At 41.8% G+C, this 24,067-nt stretch overlaps 1 protein-coding gene across 1 annotated transcript; it reads right to left on the reverse strand.

The window, feature by feature from the left end:
- Nucleotides 1-17,664: 17,664 nt before the first annotated feature.
- AICDA (activation induced cytidine deaminase) lies at nt 17,665-23,477 on the reverse strand. Its single transcript, XM_042810335.1, has 5 exons — nt 23,322-23,477; nt 21,357-21,504; nt 20,634-20,904; nt 20,385-20,500; nt 17,665-20,091 (listed from the first exon to the last, which is right to left on the reverse strand). Exons 1-5 carry the CDS (start codon nt 23,327-23,329, stop codon nt 20,038-20,040), a joined length of 597 nt encoding a protein of 198 aa, XP_042666269.1. The 5' UTR covers nt 23,330-23,477; the 3' UTR covers nt 17,665-20,037.
- Between the last annotated feature and the right edge of the window lie 590 nt (nt 23,478-24,067).

Raw genomic sequence — 24,067 nt, forward strand, 5'->3', positions numbered from 1 at the left:
CAGACTTAGATGGTTAGACTGTAACATTTTCCAAGCTATTCCTCTGTGACACAGAAGGCTGAGAATGGAAGAAGGTGTGGCTGATGTTGAGAACAGGCAATGCACAGTACAACCAAACATCCCTAAGCACTGAAGTCACAGAGATACTGCTGATACATTTGTTTCGGATGGAAGATTCAGCCTGATGACTTCAAAATGAACTATTTGCCTGACAGGGTGTTGTACCTTTTCTAAGAATTAGGTGTAGCACAGGTATTATCTGGAGGAATTGGTTGGGCTTGAAAGGTTATAGTAAGTACAGTATACAGTATACAGTAAGTATAGTAAAGGAGTTACATCAGGCTGGTGACTGCTCACTATCAGGGTTCTCCAGGGCTCCATTTTAGGGCCAGTTCACCTTAATGTTTTCATGAATTACTTGGATGCAGCAGTGTTTTGAGAAAGAATGCTGCTGATACTAAATTTGGAGAAGCTGTTGACTTCCTTGAAGGTGGAAAAATTTTTCAGAGAGATCTAAACAGATTAGAGAGCTGGGCAATCACCAACTGCATGAGGGTTTTAAATGAGAGCAAGCGCCAAATTTTGCACCTGGGATGGGTGGCTACATGCAATTCTGACTATACATACAGACTAGGGGGTGAGATGCTGAAGAGCAGCCCACTTGAAAGAAATCTGGAGATCTTGGTCAACAGCAGGTTGAACATGAGTCAGTGAGTCAGGCAACCAAGAATGCTGACTTCAGTTAGTCTTGATGCACCTCCTGGGGTGCATCAAGCATGGCATTGCTAGCTGGTCAAGGGAAGTTACTGTCCCTCTCTATGCTGCACTGATGCTGCCTCACTTTGATCACTGTGTTTAGTTTTGGGTGCCACAGTACAAAAAGGACATAAAATCATTTGAAAGTGTCCAAAGAAGGACTACAAAGATGGTGAAGGGTCTAGTGGTGAAGATGTATGAGGAGTAGTTGAAGTCCCTTGGTCTGTTCAGCCTAGAAAAGAGGAGACTGCAGAAAGACATCATCACAGCCTATGACTTCCTCATGAAGAGTGGAAGGGCAGGCACTGATCTCCTCTCTCTGGTGACTGGTAACAGAACCTGAGAGAAAGGCATGAAGCTCTGATAAGAGAGGCTCAGGTTGGATATCAGGAAAAGGTTCTTCATAATAATGTGGTCAGGCACTAGAACATTCTCTCCAGGAAAGTAGCCATGGCACCGAGCTTCCCAGAGTTCAAGAAACGTGTGGACAATGCTCTCAGACGTATGGTATTATTTTTGGGTGGTCTGTGTGGAGTCAGAAATTGGACTTGATGGTCCTTATGTGTCCCTACCAACTCAGGTTATTCTGTGATTCTATGATTCTGTGAATTCTACCCAACACACTCATGTCAACTTCTTGGAAAACTGCTTCAATGGCTTGCCATCAGTTTCTTGCTTCACCGCCTGGGTCCTATCTCCTCCTGTGGGAAATACTCTAGGAAAATTCCAGAGTTCCAGAGAAAATACTACAATGTGACCTTGGAAATGTACACAGCCAGGTTGTTCAAACCTGGACATTTGTAACAGGCAAGACTTCAGGAGCCTGATGATGGAAAGCATGATCATATGCATCATGAATGTTGAAGGTAATCCAATACTTTTCATCTTTTTGTGGGTGTGGATCTGAAGATATGGGACTGTCTCCACTATCAGCTGTCATGCTTTGTAATAGACTGATACTGGGAAGGACTAGTAAGTGCACCACTCCCTTCTGCCTTATTTCTTCTCTGGTTCCAGCTGCTGGATCAGCACGGTCATTTCCTCTTGCAAAATCTGAACAAGGATAGTTATGACATTCTCTAGCCATCCATGCCTCTATTTTATACAGTGTGGAAATCTGACAGTAAGATAGATCCTGTCTCTCTTAGCATGTATGTGCACATCAGGTTTCTAGTTGCACCCACTAATTGCATTCTTGATAGCTGGAGAAGAGAAGGAGACAAATCTCTAGGAGACTCTCAGATAATGCATCACAGACTTCAATTGTGTCTTTTCCATTTGTGTTTTTTGTATGTATTGCATGCCTGTTGATGTTTGGTAGTAAAATAATCAAGGGAATTAACTCACACAAAGGAATGTACATTGGAAGATATGAATCTCATGTACGTGTCTGGGTATGTTCTATTGTAGTGTACAGTTACAAAAGCTACCAAGTCAAACAAAAACTTTAAGGACATAGATTATTTTGAAGAACTCATCCCTGTGATTATACCACCGGAGTGCTGACAGGAGCTCTGGCTACTGTATCGACTCTAAGATTAATACAAAGCTGTTAATCTTCATAAATGCTAGAGTGTTCACATCCCTGATCATAGAGGTAAGTCAGACTGATTCATGAATGAAGCAAGTTTATTGTCTTACTTGGAGTAGCTGTGATCAAGCTCAAGGTGCTAAAAGATATGCCTGAACAGCCCTGTTTGCATGTTCTGCTTCCCTTATCAGTACATCCCAAAGAAGCAGCCTACCATTCATATTCCTTCTCTCTTGGCAAAGTTTCTCCAGTCTTAAGCTCTTATGTGGTATGGGTTGCCTAAGCCACCTTAGTGATCTTTGTGTCTGGTAATTCCCCTTTTTAGACATGTTGCTATTTGTATAGTTTTGGTTCCCCTTTCCACTAACTTATTTGTGTAGTTACAGGTCATTGTTGTCTCCTTGCATGAATACCCTCAGAAGATGATCTTTCTCCTGACCTTAACAGTTATCTTACTGAGAAAGGACTGACTTACTGATACTTTAAAGAATGTGGCATGCCTTTCAGCTGAAGTGACTGTGTATTTCTTTTCTCAGATTACAATTAGTGGTGGAAAGAATTGGTTGCATGCCAACATGGAGAAGATGGTTATTGGCCCTTGAGCTTCACTTCATATATCTTTCTCCACTGGGTAGAGCTTTGTCGTATAATTTTGGTTAGTAGCCAGTTTGAAGAAAATGCTGAGAGCAAAAATAGTATAAAGCCTTATTCAAATTTAATTTGGATCATCACAATGATGTTAACAGAAACTGTAGTAGGAAAATTAGGCGTGGGTTTGGTGCTGTAAAAAAGGAGAGCTGAATGGCAAGAATTGTCGAGGACTATGCTGATACTTTGTATCTTTCCTCATAGCCAGGAACAGAGAAGTGAGGTAGAAGTTCTCAAAACTTTATGCTAAGTATAGGGTACATTATTTCCACATTTTACATTACAATGTTAGTTTGCATTTTACTGAAATTATCTGAACCCAAAAGCAAGGAAAACTGATTCTTGTGTGAAGTATTTGCTGTATGTAAGTATGTAAGAGAGGGACTAGCAGAAACAGTTGGCCAGCAAAAACAGTGGGAGAGGTGCAGAGAACTACATAATGCAGACAGGGATTTAAAGTGTAGAAGAAGAAAAATTAACCTATTTATAGGATACTGTTTCTGCTGTTTCTGACTGAGGAAAAGTTAAATGTTAGACTTTATTTCAATTTCATTCATCCTACAATCCTAAACAGGTATTTAAATATCTCAGGATTCAACCTTTATAGTTCTAACTATCTGAATAAGACATTGAAGTGACAGCATATGTAGTCAGTGACATGCAGTCAGTCAGCTAAGCTTATTTCTCAAAGTAGTTAATGCAGTGTAACTGTTTGAGCGATATTTTCCCTCGTCTTTGAGCCTTCCTCAGTGTCTTCATATCTGAGTATAAATAGTTTAGTAGATCATACACAAATGATGCCATGGTTTTGTGGCTTGTTATTCGTATTCCACATCATAGCATCATGTAGCGTACTGGAGTTAAAGAGTTAATGCTGTAATTCTGTGGATTGTTGGTAGTTTCAGGTACCTGGTTCTCAGAAGAGAAGAGTGAACTACAGCTCCCAGAAGACTTCATAATTCTGCTTCCGTTTTCTGTTCAGAGGAAAAGATAATATTGGCTGGAAGTCACAAGACTATCTCTTTGCTCGCTGGCAGGTCAGAGCAAGAACTTCAGTTTTCAAAAGCTCTCTCTCTCTCATTTGTTTTATTTATTAGCTTCGATCCCAATTAACTTGTATTTCACTACTACAATTAGGAAACTAAGTTTGTTTTCCTCCTCAGATGGTTGCTGCTACTTTTTTTCCCCACTTTTGTTCCTTTCTCTTTCTTTCCCTTTTTGGGCCAGTGGGCTTGTGGGCCTGCTGTCCCCCATCACAGAAACAGATCTAGAGATAGAAACCATGACAGATAAATAGCATGCTGCTAACCAGGCAGCTGAACAGAACTATCTGCAACATGCCTGTGTGTTAATAGCAATCAGCAGAAGAATTAGCACAGTTCTGTAGGCAGCCACACAAGATGAATATGGCCTTCAGGTCTTGGTTTCAAATAACCCATGCCTATCTGTGCCCCCGGCAACCCTACTGTGGAGTCCTGGTGGCTGGGAAGCCTCTATTGAGGCATTCATGTTGAATGTCAAATACCTACTCAATTCGCTGTTTCAGCCAAACTTAAGGCAGCCATAAAAATGTGAATGGGTCCCCTTACCAGTAGATCTGACTAGTTAGTAACTCCATACAGAAGAAATGGAAGATGTATGTGCTCAGTCCTTCTGAGCACTCAGACCCATTGTGGAATCATAGAATCATAGAATCAATTGTTTGGATTGGAAGGGACCCCAGAGATCATCAATCTCCAACCCTCTGCCACAGGCAGGGCCACCAACCTCCAGATCTGGTGCTAGTCCTGGTCTGGAATGCCTCCAGGGACAGAGCATCCACAGCCTCTCTGGGCAGCCTGTTCCAGCACCTCCCCACTCTCTCTGTAAAGAACTTTCCCATGACATGCAGTCTAAATCCTCTCTTCTTGAGCTTAAAACCATTCCCACTTGTCCTGTGCTGTCTACCCTAGTAAAAAAATTGATTCCCCTCTTGCTTGTAGGCTCCCTTTAAAATACTGGAAAGCTGCAGTGAGTTTTTTTTCCCAGCTTTCTCTTCTCCAGGATGCACAAGCCCAACTCCCTCAGCCTGTCTTCATAGGGAGGGTGTTCCAGCGCTCTGATCATCTTCATGGCTCTCCTCTGGACCCCCTCCAACAGCTCCACATCTTTTCTGTATTGGGATCCCCAGACCTGGACACAGTACTCCAGATGAGGCCTCACGGGGGAAAAGTAGAGAGGGAAAATCACCTGTCTGTCCCTGCTGGTAACCCCTGTTCTGATGGAGCCCATCCCTCGTGTGCCTTAACATGTCTTCTAGGAGGATCTGTTCCATGATCTTCCCAGGCACAGAGGTGAGGCTCACCAGTCTGTAGTTCCCTGGGTCCTCCTTCCTCCCTTTCTTGTGAATGGGAGTGACATTTCCTTTTTAACAGTCCCTGGGGACTTCACCTGACAGCCATGACTTTTCAAAAATATGATGAAGAGCAGCTCAGCAACCACATCAGCCAGCTCCTTTAGGACCCTGGGATGCATATCATCTGGTCCCATAGACTTGTATACATTCAGTCTCATGAGATGGTCTTGCTCTACCTTATGAGGGGGTAGGGAGTACAGGGGTGGGTGGAGGGAGGGAAGGGAATTTACTCCCTCAGTTTCAACCAAGAGATTCGGATATGCAAGCTTTAGGGACATGAGAAATACAAGAATTCTGTATGCCAGTGAAGACCTAGGCAGAAAAACTCATTTATTACCTCAGTCTTCTCCATATCTGTCATAACTAGTTCTCCTTTCTCATTTACCAAAGGAGGTATGATCTCTTTGGTCTGCCTCTTCTGGCTAAAGTACCTAAAATATCTATAGAATCCCTTCTTTTTGCTTTTAACATCCCTTGCCAAGTTCAGTTCCATCTGTGCCTTGGCTTTCCTAATCCCTTCTGCAAGTCTGGACAGCATCCCTGTATTCTTCTCAGGTTATATGCCTTTGCTTCCACAGCTTGTGCAAGCCCTTCTTTTCCTTCAGTCTGACCAGCAAGTCCTTGTCAAGACACACCAGTTTCCTGCCTCCCTGGCCTGCTTTCTTATTCTGAGGGACAGAGAGCCCATGTGCTCTCAGAAAGGCATCCTTAAAGAGTAGGCAGCTTTCTTCCATTCCTTTGTCTCCCAGGACAGCTTCCAAGGAGGTGTTATCCAACAGTTCCTTAAATAGACTAAAGTTCACTCTCTCAAATTCAGGGTCCTAATCCTATTCTTTGCCATGCCCACATTCCTTGAGATCCTTGCGATTTTACTAATTGTGCTCGAAGTTCAGATGTATCTCACTGACCTTTGCTACTGACAGCTTACAATGTCTTTGGGGTAATCCAAAACTCTCTGACCACAGAGGAGAGTGAGTTCCAGACACATACTCCTGGAAAATATAGTCCCTAGTATCAAATTCTGGGTTCCTTCACAGAGGAAGAACACAGAAACCAAAGGAGTACCACTGCAGTAGTCATGGAGCTGGAGCACTTGCCCCAGAAGGAGAGGCTGAGAAGTGTATTTGTTCTGCATAAAGGTTAAATGGAATCTAACTGCAGTTTTCCACTGCATGAAGGCAGAGAAGACTGAGCCAGAGTCTTCTTAAAGCTGCATAGAAGAAAAGCAAGGCAACAAACACAAACTAGAGCAAGAGAAATTTCTACTAGAAAAAGCCTCCCCCTGACAGTGATACTGTACTGTAACCTAGAGAAGTTATCAGATGTTTGTCCATGGAGATACTGAGAACTTTCCCAGGAAAGGTTCTGAACTATGTGACCTAGTTTTGCCACACTGTAAATACAGTATTGGGATAAAAACATTTGGAGACATTTCTAAATAAAGTAGCCGTGTTTCTACAGGATCTAGCCCCGTTTCCTCTAGTTTCAGTTAAGCAATCAGTTACCTTTTAATTGCTTCTGTTTCTGAGTGGTCTGCCTTTCTAGCAAGAGTTTAATTGCTTGGTAAATTCTGAGGTGTTACTCTGCTGTATGTACTCTGTTGCATGTGTCCTGTGGCCCAAGGCTGATTCTCTGATGTTCTGATGGTGGAACTATAAAATATGTAAAATCTGTGGCTAGTAGAAAATGGAAACCCTTCTCTAAAAAGTTTCAGGAAAATCTTCAGCACCTGAAGACTCATGCTTGTCTCTTGTGAAAATTACTCAAGCATCATAAGAGTTTTGATCACAGGTTAGCTTAGCACAGGCCTCCTGTCTTGACACTGCCCAATGCTAAATAAAGCCTGACTCCATCTTCTTCACACCTTTTTCTTCAGGTGTTCATATACAGTAATCAGTTCCATTGGGATTTAGCTTTCTGAACTTGAATGGTTGGGCTTGAATCACCCTGTATTCATTCCAAGTTAGACATCCTTGCTTTCAATCTCTATATTCCTTTTTTTTGTTTTCGAGTTTGGCTAGGAACTTCTTGTTCATCCACAGAGGCATGCTGGCATTTTCATCTAGCAACATCTTTGTTAGGATGCACAGCTCTTTTGCCTGGGAGAGGTGATCCTTGAATATTAACCACCTTTCTTTCTTAACCTCCAGGGCCTTATCCCATGGAACTGTTCCAAGTAGACATTTGAGGAAGTCTGCTCTCCCGAGACAGGGGTTGTGAGATTGCTTTTTACTCTCTTCTCTGCCTTCAGGATACTAAATTTCACCATCACATGGTCACTGCAGACAAGGCTGCTTTTGACCTTCAAATTTCCAACAAAATCTTCATTGGTGATGAATACAAGGTCCGGCAGAGTACTTTCTCTGTCACTTGGAGGAGGAAGTTATCTTCAACGCATTCCAAGAACATTCTGAATCACTTCTTCTATTGTTGTTTATCCAATCACATTGTTCTACATGGCCTGTATTCCAAGTACATATATCATATAGATATATAGTATATATCACCATAAAGTTGATCCTTATCCTATAACACAAACATGGTGACCAGTTCCAAATGAACTGCTTCTCCTTCAGTATTATCTAAGGATGAGTACAAAGCCAGATATAAATCCTGCAGCTTTGCTTCTGGCAGTCAAAGCCCTTTTCAGTGCTAGTATTACAATGAAATTCTTTTCTTGCAGTCAAGACTGGAACAATGTCTTCAGAGCTGACAGAAAGGTTATTCTTGACACACAAAAAGGTACCTTATTCTTGCTCTGAACTTCGACTAACACTCAGATGTTTAGCCCCAAGCCAGAGAGAATTGGATGAGGGTGGGAAGGTGGCAAAGGGAAAAGAGCTCTTGTCAAGATATACAGCAGAATAAAAGAGGATAAAATGACTGTGAAGGCAGAAGGAAACAAAAACACTTTGGGCTTCTTGATTTATCACACAGCTGGTTGCAGTGGTATGATTCTCTTCCAATTGTGAGTGTTGTGGTTAAGTTTGCCCTGCCAGCAGCTAAGCACCATTTGCTCACTCCCTTGTCTGGGGGACAGAATCAGAAAAAAGGTAGAATGCCTGGGCTGGGAGAAGGACAGCTTGACAAGAAAGAAAATGGGAGAGGGATGGAAAGGTGGAGAATAAAAACATATGAATACACAAAACAAATGATTTACAATTGGCATGGTTTTCATACAAGGGGGCAAAGGGACCCACAGATTCATGCCTCAAGGAGGGTGTGGGGAAGGGAAAAGGCAGGGAGACAGGTCTGGACAAAGAAAATAGTGGCAAAGAGCCAAAGAAAAAAAAAATCAATTTACTAAATATAGTAGTGGAATGTGAGATAATACAGTATAATACAATATGATTGAAATTGATGCTAATAAGTCAAATAAAATGTGAGAGAGATTTCTGAAACTGAAGTCCTTACTGTAATGTTGAACGCAAAGTGGCCAGGGAGCTAAAGAAAGACAAGTCTTGTGACTTGTCCATTTTATCTTTCCCTCCAAATGGAAAACAGAAACAGAAAAAAGAGATCTTCTGGGAGTTGTAGTTCATTCTTCTTTTCTGAGAAGTGGGAGACTGGAACTCATGAAATATATCAACAGTCTATGGAACTGCAGCAGTAACTCTTTAACACTTGGAGCACTGCGTAATGTTATGGTGTGGAATACTGATGAAAAACTGTAAAACTATGACATTCCACCCCTTATGCCACATCACCACATCATACTTAATATGCACAAACTATAATTAACATGCATTAAGAACACACACATACACATATGTATATATATACATATGGCTTCTGCTAAATAGTTCTCCCAATGCTTGAATGTTCCACCACCCTTTGCTTTCAACATGGTTTTTGACAACCTACTGTGTTGTTCAATTTTACCAGAAGCTGGTGCATGATAGAGGATATGATAAATCCGTTATACCCCATTAACTTTGTCCCAAGTATTTACAAGAGAATTTTTAAAATAAGTCCCATTATCTGACTCCATTCATCCTGGAGTGCATGTCACCACAGAACTTGTTTCTCAAAACCTAATTATAGTGTTTTGGGTGGTGGCATGAGGTTTCAAGCCAGTGGTTGCCTCCACCATGGTAAGCACATAACGCTTACCATTGTGGGTTTGTGGCAAAGTGATTTAACCAACCTGCCATACCCCTCCATGTTTATACTTTTGCCATTGCCCTTCCTCCCAGAGAGGTTTCAACCTCTTGGCTTGTTTAATTGCGGTGCAATTAAATAACCTGTGCAGTACTGTCCATAGTTAAGTCCAACCATCCATCCCTTGTTCTCTAGCCCACTTATACGTTGCATCTCTTCCTTGATGGCCTGAGCTCTCATGGACCCAGTGAGCTATAAATGACTCACCCCTGTGTTGCCAGTCCAGATTTATTTGAGCCACTTCAATTTTGGCAGCTTGATCTACCTATTCATGATTTTGTTGCTCCTCAACAGCTTGACTCCTGGGCATACGAGCATCTACATGATGTCTTTACAATCATATTCTCTATGTGGGAACCAAATTCTTTCCACAGTTCAGCAGCCCAAATAGGTTTACCCTTTCTTTGCCAGTATTTTGTTCCCACTGTTGTAACATCGACCATAGGGCATTTGCCACCATCCATGAGTCAGTGTAAAGATAAAGCATTGGCCACCTCTCCCTTTCAGCATCATCTAAGGCAATTCAGACAGCCTTTACTTCTGCATATTGTCTTGATTCTCCTTTTCCTTTGGTAGCCTCTGCAATTTATCTTATAAGGTTCCATACGAAGGCTTTCCATCTTTGATGCTTCCCCGCATGATCCATCAGTGAACAGGACATATTTCTTTTCATTTTCTTGCAGTTCATTGTATGGTGGAGCCTCTTTAGCACGTTACCTCTTCTTCTGGTGATGTTCCATATTTTTTACCTTCAGGCCAGTCCATGATTACTTCTAAGATTCCTGGACAGCTGAGATTCTGACGTGGTTTTATGATTTTTGTTATTAGTATTCCACATCATCACATCATGTAGTGCAGTGGGAGTCTCGGAAGAGAAGAAATGTACTACAGCTCCCAGAAAACTTTGCTTTTCCATCCCCATGTTATGGTCAGTGGAAAAGATAGAACTGACTGAAAGTCACTTTTTGATCCCTGGTGAATCAGAATAAGAACCTCAGTTTTCAGAAACTCTCTCATTTTATTTATTAGTTTCAATCCCAATTAACTTTTGTTTCTGCTATTCTAATTAGTAATTTTTTTTTTTTCCCTCAGATCATTGCTGCTGTTTTTTTTTTCTTTTCTTTTTGTTCTTTTTTTCTTTCCCTCTTCCCTTTCACCTTTCCTCCCTCCTACCCTTTTTTGGGCTGGTGGGCCTGTGGCCTGCTGTCCCCCTTTCACAGACACAGATAGATCTAGAGATAACCACGACAGGTTCCCTATCCTACCTTGTTGCATAATCAGTGCAATCCACTTACTCAAAGTAGCATCAGTAGCATGATGGATGGAGTTAACATTTCCTTTAAACATTCAGTTTAGTACAGGCAGTCAAGCTGCTAAAAGGATCTGACTTCAGTACTGATTACTTTGGACGCAGCTTGAACTCCCTTATATGTGGCTAATATCTCCTTTTCAGTTGGAGTGCAGTACTCTTTGGATCCCCTGTGCACTTGACTCCAGAATCCAAGCAGTCAGACTCAGGTCTTTTCTGAGGCTCTTTGCCAAAGACTCCAAGTGGGGCCTCTCTCTAACTGCAGTATAGAGGATATTTTTTATATCATGTTCTGTCTTTACTGGTCCAGGGCCACAGCATGAACTATCTCCTATTTAATATTCTCAAAAGCCTGCTATTGCTCAGGACCCCATGTAAAGTTATTCTTCTGCATCCCCTGAGGAAAGAAGCTTACAACGAGGCTGCAGTTCAAAACATGTGTTCTTTAAAAATCTACTACACTTGTAAGAGATTGAGTTTCTTTCTTACCAGTGGGTGGAGACATAGCATTAATTTTGTTGATCACATCTGCTAGGATGTGACAAAGTCCATCTTGTCACTTTATTCCTAGGATTTCCTGTGTAGGTCCTTTCACTTTGCTTTGCTCAATAGTGAAACCAGCTTGCAGAAGGATTTGGATTATTCACTCTCCTTTCTTGAAAACCTCCCCTGCTGTATTGCTCCACACAGAAATTTTGTCATTGTACTACAGGTGCTTGGAAGAACCACCCGCACTATTCCAGTGCAGTTTGGATCAATCCAAGGCAAATTGTTGGATTATGTTTGCACCCCTGGGGCAAACAGTTCCAGGCATACTGAATACCCCTCAAAATGAAAGCAGACAGTGGTCTACATTCTGTGCCCAAAGGAATGGAGAAGAACTCATTAGCAATGTCAGTTGTAGCATACCACTTCGTTGCTTTTTACTCCAATTCATTCTGGAGTTCTAGCATGTCCGATACAGCAGCACTCATTGGCTGCTGTAGTGTGACTTTATTCAGGCCATGGTAGTTTGCTGTCAATCTCCACTCTCTGCTGGTTTTACGCACTGTCCATAGGGGGCTTTTAAAAGATGAGTGAGTTTTGCTTATAATTCCTTGACTCTCTAGTTGACGAATCAACTTATGAATGGGGAGCAAGGAATCCTTTTTAGTGCGGTACTGCCCTCTCTGCACTGTTTTTGTAGCAATTAGTAACGGTTGCTGTTCCATTTGTAGCAACCCCACAATAGATGGATTTTCTGACCTGCCTGGCAAAACAGACAGCTGCTTAGCATCTCCTGTGTCTACAGCAGCTATTCCAAAGGCCCATCAATACCCCTTGGGAACCTTAAAATACCCCCTTCTGAGGTAATCAATACCAAGTATACACAGACCTCCAGGCCAGTGACAATAGGATGCCTTTGCCAGTCTTTACTAGTGAGGCTTACTTCTGCCTCCAACACTGTCAACTCTTGAGAATCCCCAGTCACCCCAGAAATATAAATCGATTCTTTCCCTTCATGACTTAAGGGCATTAGGGTGCACTGCACACCAGTCTCTACCAGTGCCTCGTATTTTTGTGGTTCTGACGTGCCAGGCCAACAAATCCGTGCAGTCCAATACACTCCATTATCCCTTTTCGCCCCCTGGCTGTGGGCAGGGCTCCTCTAATTGTTATCTGTGTTGTTCTTATTTCGTGAGTCATGATCACCCCTGCAGCTCTTGCTCTGTTCCTCAGTAACTGGAGTGATCACCTTTGCAGAGGAGATCACACTGGTGATTGATGTGTTTTGTAACTCTCTTACCTGTGCTTATAGTAAAGGAGTGGGTTTTTTATTCCACTTCTTTATATCTTCTTCATGTTCACTTAGGTAACATCACAAAACAATATGCGACATAGACTTACTATTGCCACTTCCTTGTGCGGGAGAACATCTGCTCTTAATAGCTAAGATACTGGATGATACAGGTGGAGAGCAGGGTTCATTACCTTTAATCAGTTTGATTGGGTCCTTCTGTAGACTGTTCTGATCATCCTGATTCTCATCATGTGTCTCTGATGCCTCTGTGGGTTCATTGGGTTCATTGGTTTCATCACGATTAAGCAATGTAGACCATTCCTCCATCATATTTTTCTGATTACTCTCCACTTTATCCAGTCTTTTAGCTACTTTCAAAATGGCTGAAATATAAGCTTTTGTATGGGCTAGGTATTGTTCAAAGTTATGAAATGTAATAATCAGTTCAAATAATTGGTCTTCTCTGCTCTCTTTCATACATTCCTGCTAGTGTACTGGCATACTTTTCTGGTGCTGTTCTTGTTAATTTCCTCCACGTACTTGAACACCTGACTCTCTCCGGATCATGGGTGTGGATCATCAGGAATGAACGTGGGGTCATATAACATTTCCACCATGGCTAGTTCTTTCAAATAATGGATACCTTTTTCTATAGTAGTCCATTTGTTCACCTCATAAATCAGATCTTCTTTGAAGGGGTATTCTTCCTTTACAGCAAATAGCACTTTCTTCCAGAGGGTGAAAGCCCCATTCAGACATCTACTGATCCCTCTGTCAATGAGTCCTTAGCAATGCTTCCCAGTTGGCAAGCTTTTCTACCATCTAGGAACAAATTATTGGCCACAGTGTCCTAACATCAAAGTAATCAAGTGTCAGTAGGCTTACTTGGGTGCCATATAAAATCTTTTATCAAACCTCTATTCTAGATACTTTCATAGGTTGAATATTAGTAATGGTGATATTCATGATGAGCTGACCAAAGTACAGCCAGTCCCAAGCAACAGTTGCCCCCCTTGCCACCTGCCCTGGTTTTGTTGTACAGCATGATGCCATATGGTATGAAATATCCCTTCTGCCAGTTTAGGTCAGCTGTCCTGGCTGTGTCCCCTCCTGGCTTCCTGTGGACTCCCAGCCTCTTTACTGACAGGGTTGTGTGGGAAGCAAAAAAGTTCTTCACTTAAAGTGAGCACTGCTCTGCAACAACTAAAACGTCAGTAAGCATTATTCTCATCCTAAATCCAAGACACAACATCATACCAGCCACTATAAAAAAATAAAATAACTCTATCCCCACCAAAATCAGGACATGATGAATGTCTCAGATATTAATAATAGTAGGTCAGCACTAGCAGGAATATGAGATGGATATGCAACATGATGAGCTCTGGACTTGTCTTGGAAGCCATTGGATCTTCACCTGTCATAATGTCTTAGGGCAATACTGGCTGGAGTTCATTAGCTCCTTGGAGACTTTTAGGGAGCAGTGTGTGTCTGTGTAGGGATGTCTCACTTTGTATCCATTTCCAACTGTCCATAGCTGCATTTTTGCCTCTCTGAATCACACTCCCCTAAAATATGTTTTCATATGTTATTCTATGTAATTATCTGCCCAAATATTTTTTTTGTCCCTTCTTCTCTGAGAGGTTAAGCAATCTTGCTAGAAGGAGTCCCAAAAGAGTAATCCAGAAACAACAGATTCCTGAAAGTGAAATCTTAGAGGATAAAAAATTGAGAATGCTTCTCACTTGATACACTCCCAGGCTCCAGTTCTCTTTAGATCTTCCTGCACCAAACGTGATTTCTGACTAGTCAATATCTGTTTCTGAAGTGTAAACAGCTAAATTACTGTTCTTGGAGAAAAAGTGAAGAGGGATCTTGGAGCCAACTGAAAGCAGAGACAGCATTTTATGGAGGCTGTAGCTGCCTGTAACTGGAATGTGACAAGGTCCTGTGGCCCTTAATCAGTAGAACTGTCCAGAAAGGTGGGACAGAGACATACCCATTTGCTCAGCAGCAATTCTAGTTCATTAAGAACTTTATAATGGTTATGGCCCTAAAATAGATAGGTCTATCATTAAGCAAGAGGAAATGTGACAAAAGTAGAAATTCTGAACAGGCAAGTGTGAAAGCCATATTTGAGGTGGAACCTGCACACCAGTCTGTCAAAGGCTGGTGCTGTCGCCTGCCTGAATCACAGTTGACTGGGAATAGTTTCTTACTACAGCACAGCACCAAGGGGTAATGAGGCGGAGCTCTCTGGCATCCCAATCCACATAATAGGTCGCAGTTCTGCCACTACTCATGTCGGCTCTGGACATTACCATATCATTCAGTTATGCAGAAATGCCTGAATTAGCTGTAGTGCATGACCTCATCTAATGAATTAACCAGAGTCTGTAATTGTTTGTGAAAAGTTCATCCCTTCTCACTGATGGCAAAAGACAAACTTTGTCAGATCCACCTGGAAGCTTGCCAGTTCTAAGCTGAGTTTTTTGAGCCAAACTGCCAGAGTGATTCACTGTATCACCTCTTTGCAACTATTGGCATGTTCAGCTCTAGCAGCGATTCTACCACTGCTAGATAAAACTACAGAAGAGAGCTGCTCTAATTTTATTTTTTTTCTCTCTGGATGGTTCCTAACTGTGATTAGCAACAAGGTTATAACATGGAGACATCAATATCCTTCCTGCCCCTGAACTTGGATGCCACCTGCATTCTCCAGTGTGAGGAGACAAGCCTAGTGGACAGGAATATTACCTCTCCCCAGGTAATATTAATTCCAGACCTTGAAAATTCACATCAACCCTTCAATTGATATGCTTAATAATAACAGTGGCAATTATAGCAGTAACACTGGTATTTTAGTTACACTTGAAGCCTGAAAGAAAATTTGCTTATTACAAGCATATGAGAAGTTTAAATGTCAATTGCAGCCTACTTATTATAGAATCATAGAACCATAGAATGGCCTGGGTTGAAAAGGACCACAGTGATCATCTAGTTTCGATCACCCTGCTATGTGCAGGGTTGCCAACCAGGCTGCCCAGAGCCACATCCAGCCTGGCTTTAAATGCCTCCAGGGACAGGGCATCCACATCCTCCTTTTGCAACCTGTTCCAGTGTGTCACTACCCTCTGTGTGAAAAACTTCACCCTAATACCTCCTAAACCTCCCCTGTCTTAGTTTAAAATCATTCCTCCTTGCTCTATCACTATACACTCATGTAAACAGTTATACCCCCTCCTGTTTATATGCTCCCTTCAAGTACTTGTCACATTTTGGCTCCTGCTCTTGCACTCTGGTGGCTGCTCTTGCAGACACCTGTGACTGCAAACCAAATCTGTTTCCCACCACCATGAGTTTTGAATATGTATGTGATTAAAAAGCGGTTTTTTTTTTTTTTTTTTTTTTTTTTTTTTCCCCACAGAAACACCAGTGAGTCTATACCAAGGAGGTGAGAACAAAACAACTTGATTTCAAGAACAGTGATGGACAAAAATACCTCTAGGCTAAAAACCTTTGATCAGACAAGTAGCAGGGGACCAGACTCCATAACTTTGAAGCCTATTCCTATACATGTTCAAACACATGGGGAACTGGGAAAGGAATATAAAGAGAAAGGAAGAGAAAAAGAGAGATAAACTTTCCCCTCTCTCCTCCTTCCTCCCTGCTTTTTGTAAGGGTCTGGAGCTTGTCTTTGCATTGTTCAATGGTAATCTGTTTCTTATTCTTGCAAAGTGATGTTGTGCGCTGACCTGGTGTAATGCTGTGTTCAGCTGTGGGAATGATGTTTGCATCCTGCTCTTAAATGGATGTGTTCTGGGGATTTTTGAGAACTGGAGTATAGGAGCCATTTGCAGAGAGTAGAATATCACTCCAGCCTATGCCTTCCTAAGGGGTGCCACATATTCCCATGCCCATTTTTACATACAGTACCAATAACCATCCAATCCCCTGTTTGTCTTGTTTCCTCCATTATCAAAGATAAAGCCTCTGCAGAGATGGAACTTTGACAGAGTGGGTAGTCTCTGCATCCCAGTTATCTGAGTGATAAAACAAATGTGAGTTGTTCTAAATCTAGATGCATTCTGGGAGTCTGATTGCCAAAAGTTCCTTCATATAGCTGTGTGAACAGAAATACAGGCTCACATTCAGTGAAGATGCTGGAGCTATCTCCAGTGTGTGAGCAGCACCCTCAGCTTCATAAAGCATGGAAAAAGCATCCAAAACTTTGGACACCCAGTGGAGTTTTCTAAACGGCAGACCTATTGAGAACTCAATTATTTTCCAGATTTGCTGATAAATCCTTTTGTTGTTAATGGTAATTATAGTTATGATGAGAGTAACAAGAATGCAGAGATGGATACTGTCACAAAAAACATGGTTAGTGGCATCAGTGTACAGTTATTTGGATTCAGTCTATGCCTTGTGCATCTCTGCAACTCAAGAGATGTTGGAACAAGTGAGACTAGAATTTCAGTTAGCACCACAGGTCCTTTTTCTGTGTGTTGTCCAACCTCCTGAAGGAAAATTCCTTCCAGAAATCTCAAGCATGGCTCCTGTTTCCCACAGCTCAGGCAATGAGACTGGAAGAAAACTCTCCTCACTCCAAGAATTTTTCCCAGGGGCATGCCAAGGAGAGAGAGACCCAGAATAGCATACCCACTATTTCCACAGGGGATGTGCTATAAGTGATAACCAATGTGCTAAAAGTAGTTATATGTTCCCTATATACACAGTCAAAAGACAAGTAAAAAATTATTAGGCTGAAGAAGTAATGTTACTACGTTGTAGCCATTGTCCTGGGAGTTATCTTGGCAGACACATCTAATTCATTCAAGGTTGAAAAAATTTATAATGCCAGTTCAAGTAATGCTTTGTAGCAAGTAATAAGAACTAATATGTAAGAACAGAATAAAAATCTTCAAAAAATCTTCATAGCAGGAGAGTTAAATTCCTGTAGATAAATCACATAAATCAGCTGAAAAATCAACACTTCATTTAATCTGCTTTAGGTTCAGAAGAATCAGCTTGGAATGTAGTACATGTTTCTTTGCATTTACTCATTATATTTATTCTCCTATTGTATAACAACACCAATTTTCATATTTCAATACATATCTTTGAGTTAAACTTTGTTTGATAGAAGTTCAGTAAAAAATAGTATCTCAACTGCATTATTAGAAAATGCTACTTTTTCTAATTGTTGTCCAGCAACTTTATTCTGAAGGACATTGGTGTTGGATAGGTCAAACCAGAAGATGGAAGACAGAAATCCTTTTTTGACTTCTTCTACACCTCTTGTTTCACATTATGTGTTGATTCAACACTGCTGTGTCCAGTTTGGTCAATTAGGAGTCATAAATTTGGAGGAGCTAGTAATCAACAGATGAAGAATCTTGCACAACTTTAATATTTACAATATTTACATGACTGATTTTTGGTAATATTTCCAAGTCAGCTATGGCCTGAAGACTTTACCAACCTTGATTTTCTGGGTGACACTGTCAACAGATCAACAGTTAAAAGGAAAAAAGCATAAAGACAGTCTAACAGGATAGTGCCAGTTTCTCTCTGTAGAAATCAAACAGGATAGATTACATGCCAGTATTCTGTGTTGATTTTTACTTTTCTCTTGAATTGTTACAAAAACAATGACAAAAAAAAAGTGCTCTTTTGCAAGACTTTTTAAATATAAATAATATGCTATCCAAAAAATAGCACCACATCTGCAAATTAATGCTTCACAAAGATCTCTCACTGCTGTTCTTGGTCCAAATTCCTCAAAATGAGAGCTCATCGGAAGTCAGAAGTTGTAGGAAGCTTGTGTTGCACCCAGCTCTGACAGAGCAAGAGGCACTGTGGGCGATGAGTGCCCTGTGCACTGTCTTGCTGCTGGCCCATCACTGTAGGAGACGTTAGGAGCAGCATAGGAACATTGGCCATGCTCAGAAAGAAGAACAGGATGGAGCAGAGAACTCACAGCAATCATGAAGGAAAAGACAGAGCACCTTCAGAGTATGAGACACACTGTTAGCCCTGGGAAAGCCTGAAGAAGTTAAACTGAAGAGGATAGTCCATCTGCAATCCAGGGAGTTGGTGTGAACAGTGAACCAATATTTTCAACTTAGTAAAGACTGTCCACAGAACCAGATACTAATTGGGTCCCTTAAGGAAAACACAGTCAATATCAGGAAGGAAGATCTTTTGGTTTTGTCCCTACAGAAGACATCTATGAGCTGTGCAGCTTCACTCATGGTGGTTGTTTTTTTCTGGTCAGTTCTTTCTAATCACCAGCTAGCCATATCTAGATGTATTATAGTCAACAAAAAGCTCTTAAAGACAGAGGACTGTATCTCAAAAATCACAATTTCATTCCCTGCTTGTGGATAATGACAGAGAAACAATTATAGCAATCATTTCCAGCTGCTTTCTAACCTGGCATTTCAAGAATCACAGAATTGTATGGGTTGGTAGTGGCCTCTGGAGATCATATAGTCCAACCCTCCTGTGAAAATGGGTTCTGTCAAATAGGTAAGAAACTATAAAACTGTTAGTTTTGAGTAACCAAATTAACTCAGAGAGTAAATCTTTCAAAATTGCCAAGCTTTTAAACACAGTACACAGGCCAAAGCCTTCTGTCATATAAGCCATACTCGAAAGAACTCACATAATTCCAAGTAAAACTGGAACAAGCAGGGTGCCTCCAACAGAGGACAATTGCCTAGGGATGAAGCATATTGCAGGTCTGATCTAGTAAGAAATGCTCTGTGACTGGGAAGTACTCTGTTAGTGAGACTTGCACTGCTCTTCCTTGCAGTGTCATGAAACAGATGGTGCCTGATGTGGATGCCAAAAAAACATCTAAAATGCTACAGTCTCAACCTATAAATCTGAGGGATGATACAGATTAGAAATGAAGTGTGTATTCTGGTAGATATATGCTGGAAAAACACTGCCATAGTGAAATGCTTTGGAGGCTCCTTTCTTGGTTGGGTGAGAGGTCTGTACAATGATCAGCACTGATGTGGAGCTGCCACTGCTCTCAGTGTAGTAGCTCGTATTTCTGCAGCTCACACTTGAAAACGTTGGACGGAAAATCTTTTGCTTTCATTTTAAGCTTTTATTGTCTCAATCTGTCATAGGGAACAAAATCTGGACCCACAGCTATTCAAGCTCCCTTCATTCTGGGCAAAAAGGCCTAGATCTGCACACAAACCACTTAGAAGATTTGCTGGTTTCAAATGAGGTGTTCAGGACTCAGTTCATTACTCTCATGAGAGCTTTTCAATCTCGCTGTTAGGACAGAAAAGTATGAAAGGTCTTATGTTTGGACATAGGGCTGGAAGAAAGAGAGATGGAAAGAAGGAAGAAGACAAAGATACACTGTGAGGGAGAGAATTGAATATCAAAGTACAAATGCTTGTGAAGTCTTCTCATTGCTGATGTCTTCCACTTCAAAGTCCCAGAGTTTTAAAGGCATCTCGTAAATCATCTACTTCATACAGTGGCTGCAGAACAAAATATAAGCGATAGGTCATTTATCAAGTAAGCAGGAGTCTATAAAGATGGGGAAGGACAAAAGAATGGCATGAAATGTGAAGAGAGGTAGAAGAGAATGAGGTGTGGGAATATGAACAAAGTTAGGAGAAAGAGGCATAAGCAGCATGAAAGGTGATGACACAGGAGAGAATGAAATGATGGATAGCAGAAATGAGTAGTAAAAGCAGAGCACTTTTGCAAGGAAGGGAGGAAGAAGCTGAGGAAAAGAGGCACTGGAAGGAGTGGAAAAATTAGTCCTTACCAGAAGGATCCGTCGAAGTTTCCTGGACAGATGGACAGAGTTTTCATGCAGCCCTTCCCAGGCTTTGAATGTCTTTTCCCTGTTCTCCACAAATGTGTTCCAGCAATAGAAGAAATCTGTGCAAGGCACACGGGCATTAAAGCATGCTCAAGATTGCTCCAAAGAGGACACTAATCTCTTCTAGGCTCACTAAATCATCATACCATATCCTGACATAGCTCTCAGTTATTTCTCCCCTGCCCATTTTACCTTTGAATGTCATGATGGCGATTTGGGCTCCAGCCCGGTGCAGGCGTCTCAGCCCCTCAGGCTCTGCTTTGCGATCCTCACAGAAGTAAAGGCGGGCAGTGAAAATGCGCAGGGTCAAGTTTGGGTAGGCACGAAGGAAGTCAGCCACGTGTCGGGCGCAGTCATAACAGGGGCTCCAGGAGGTGAACCATGTGATGCGGTAGCAGCGGCCTGGGTCCAAGTCCCAAGCTGAGATGTAGCGTAGGAAGAGAACCTCCACATGGCAACCCATCTTCATGAAAGAGGAAGAGGGGCAAAACATGAGACAAGAATGAAGTAGGCTATAAGGGGAGGAAGGAGGGAGGTTTGAGCTGACTGATGTGTGAGAGGAGAATGAACAAGGTGAGAGAGAGATCTTAGGGTCAATGCACAGAAGATGGCACAATGATATATAAATGATGACTAGAAGAGGAATGTGTGGGAGCAAGGTAGAAAAATCAAGGCATCGTTAAAGCAGCAGGGACTATATGGATGTCTTGCTAGTAACATATTTGTGCGTAGCACAAATACAGGTCTACCTGGAGACTGCATCCCACAAATGTTGTATACCAGCTTAGTATCCGTTCTTGTGGATGCATATGCCAGAGGAGATGTTGCTGCTTTCAGTTCTTCTTCCCTGCTGCTCCAGAGCTGCATCAAGCTTAACATGGATATGAGAATAGGATGCCAACGTGTACCTCATACCTTGTTACGCAGGTATCCAAAGTCCAGGGAGCACGATGTAGCACTGTCACGGCGCTTCACAACATAACAGAGGTAGGTTTCACGACGGCCTTTGGCCCAGCGCAGGTTCTTGAAATTGTAGAGGAAGAGCTTCCTCTTCATCAAGAGGCTGAAGGAGAAGACAAGAGAATGCATATTGTCCTCATCCTGAAGTCATAGCTGTGAAGTTGGTCAGACCTATGTTGAGGGCTCAGCAGCAAAAATATCTCCATCAAGTTCAGACCTTCCATTGTGAAATAAAAACATTGGTAATTTGCATGAACTATTTCGGGGTGAGGGTGTAGATGTGACTGTGGGGGATGAAGGAGATAAGGAGGTTACCTTGTGAGTGGGAACAGTAAGTGAATTAGTAGTGATTAATCAAACAGCCTTATTCAACAGTCTCAATGTAATGCGAAGGTATATCTGAGGACTGCCATGTTCACTGTGGTAAGCTATTCACCTCTCTCACAGCAATGCAAAATGAAAGTGAATGTGTTAAAAATAATAATGTCCTTTGTCAACTTTTCTGTCTGGTAAGCTGGTGTTCAGCAGGGAGCTGGAGTCAGTGTAAGAGATGTGAAGCTGAGTTTTCTGGGGGTCTCCGGTGAGGTGTGGGAAATGGGAATTTGTATTTGCTGTGAATTTCCTGATTTAAATATGAGAGTTTAGGCAAGGAGAATTTCTTATATAAACACTCTTTATGTATTTCCCACTCCCCTTCTATGTGTGGCAGATCGTCAGATGGTTTAGGAAGGACAATCCAGACAATCACACGGTAAATAAGTGGATATGGTAGACCAGAGAATTGCAAAGCTCTTACCTGGGCTATATAACAAAAGCAAAACACCAGTAAAGTTTTCATATAGATATTTGCTTTCAGAATGTTTCTTATTTCCTTCTGGCAATCCCTTTCTTTCCATATTCCCATTTTTTTTTTTCTTTTCAAAGGTCTTACTCCTGCAGAGCAGCATGGAGTTGCAAAAACAAGTGAAGAAGGAGAAATAAAAATAACAAGAAAAGAACATTTGGGCCCTTTCATGTCAGGACAAAGTGAAGACTATATAAGACAATTTTGAGTCACAAGAAGCATCTTGTACATCTAGAAATATTTGTTAACATCAATTCCTGATTTCTCTGTTCTGCAGAACTGACCATTGCTGGGGATTTTTACTAGGAAGAATGACCAGTATGAGAACAAAAGTGAATGAAAAGATGTTATGGGAGGCAACTGAGAAGATCTGCAGCTAAGTATGATGTGATGGCTACATATGCAACTCCTGTAGCATAGGAGCACATCGCATAGTTCAAGAGAAAGCAGCAAAGACACAGAAGCTGTGATCATACACAAGCACTGAACAGAGACCTTCTCCTCAAATAAAGATTCATGATGAAATCCTGAAATCAGAGCGGAAGCCCCTGAGTGTGTGAATGATATACAGTTATGCAGAGTAATTTAAGTAATGTAAGTAGAAAAATGCAGTGCTGGAACAGTCTGTGCCTGAAAGCACAAGGTGAGAGCAGCAGAAACAGAATAAGATTGAAACCTGGTGCAAGAGGGAGAATAGATAGAGAGACAGAAGACTGAGCAGAGATCAAAATGCTTAAGCAGCATCTAAATGTACATCTTTCTATTATATATGTATATATACATATATATATATATTTGTTTGTTTGTTTCTAGAAAAGAAAGAGAATGAAAGGGAACAGAGAATAGTCACAAGAAAGAAATGACAAGAATGGAAAAGGGTGCAGGTTAGTTTGCAGTCAAACAGAGAAGGAGTGATGGAGACAGAGAGCTGCAATGTGTAAGAGTAGAACAGGGTTGGATTTAGATCACTGAGTCATATGGAGAAAGGGAAATGGACAGTAAGCACCAAGTGGACAGAAATTCAATTAGAAACCTAATTTCTTCTATCAGCAAGAAACTGGAGGCATTCATTTTACCTGTCCATGTCAGCTGGGTTCTCTCTCAGATGACTGGGTTGCACAGAAGCTGCCTCACAAGCTCTGACTGTTCAACCCCCTGGTGCACAGAAATGTGGAATGCTCTGTCCTTCCCTTCCCCATTCACCCCTATCTACTCTTGATGGGTTTCAGACACACGGCTAGGGGAGGAGTTAGAAGGGGCCCTGGAGCTGTATGAGCCAAAGAGCAAAGGGTTAAAATGTGAAGGGACTCTAGTTCTGAAAGATGCTCTGCACTCATTGGCTGCCTGTCCTCATTGCACTTGCCATTGGGCCCTCCCAGTCTGCAAAATTATTCTGAATTAATATCAATAACATGACGAGGCAGGAAGCATCGTCTACTGGTTAGGGGGGGGCCTGGGAGCTGTGTACCACTGACAGTGCAAAACCACACTACCCCTCTGGGCCTCTGCTCATACAGCTGTGCAGTGATGATGGTGATGCTGAGCTTCCCTGTCAAGGAAGCAACAGGGGTGGCCTGTGAGAGTGCACTGTGAATCCAGGTGGAAAAAGCTCAGGGAGCACCAAATTGTTGTCTCCTCCATTTCTTCCAGAAAGGTTTGGCAGCTTCTTGGGAGCATATGGCAGCACCAAAACTGAAGAGGAGTGAGAATAGACTTACGTAGCTCATGGAAAAGGCATAGGGGTGATGTGCAGAAATTGGGCATGTCACCCCTGTTTGACACTTGACTGCCATGCATTCTGGGCCATGTCAGCATGAAAGGA

Source organism: Centrocercus urophasianus, unplaced genomic scaffold (assembly GCF_019232065.1).
Source record: "Centrocercus urophasianus isolate 14NV4802_14NV808 unplaced genomic scaffold, USGS_Curo_1.0 seq_12, whole genome shotgun sequence".
NCBI lineage: Eukaryota > Metazoa > Chordata > Aves > Galliformes > Phasianidae > Centrocercus > Centrocercus urophasianus.

Bases quoted from the DNA above. Each gene is read 5' to 3' on its own strand.
- AICDA (XM_042810335.1), bottom strand. The intron at 20,501-20,633 runs GTAAAATGGGCA...TGCCTTGCACAG, and splicing joins CGCCATCATGACATTCAAAG to ATTTCTTCTATTGCTGGAAC. The intron at 20,092-20,384 runs GTAAGGACTAAT...TTTGTTCTGCAG, and splicing joins AACTTCGACGGATCCTTCTG to CCACTGTATGAAGTAGATGA.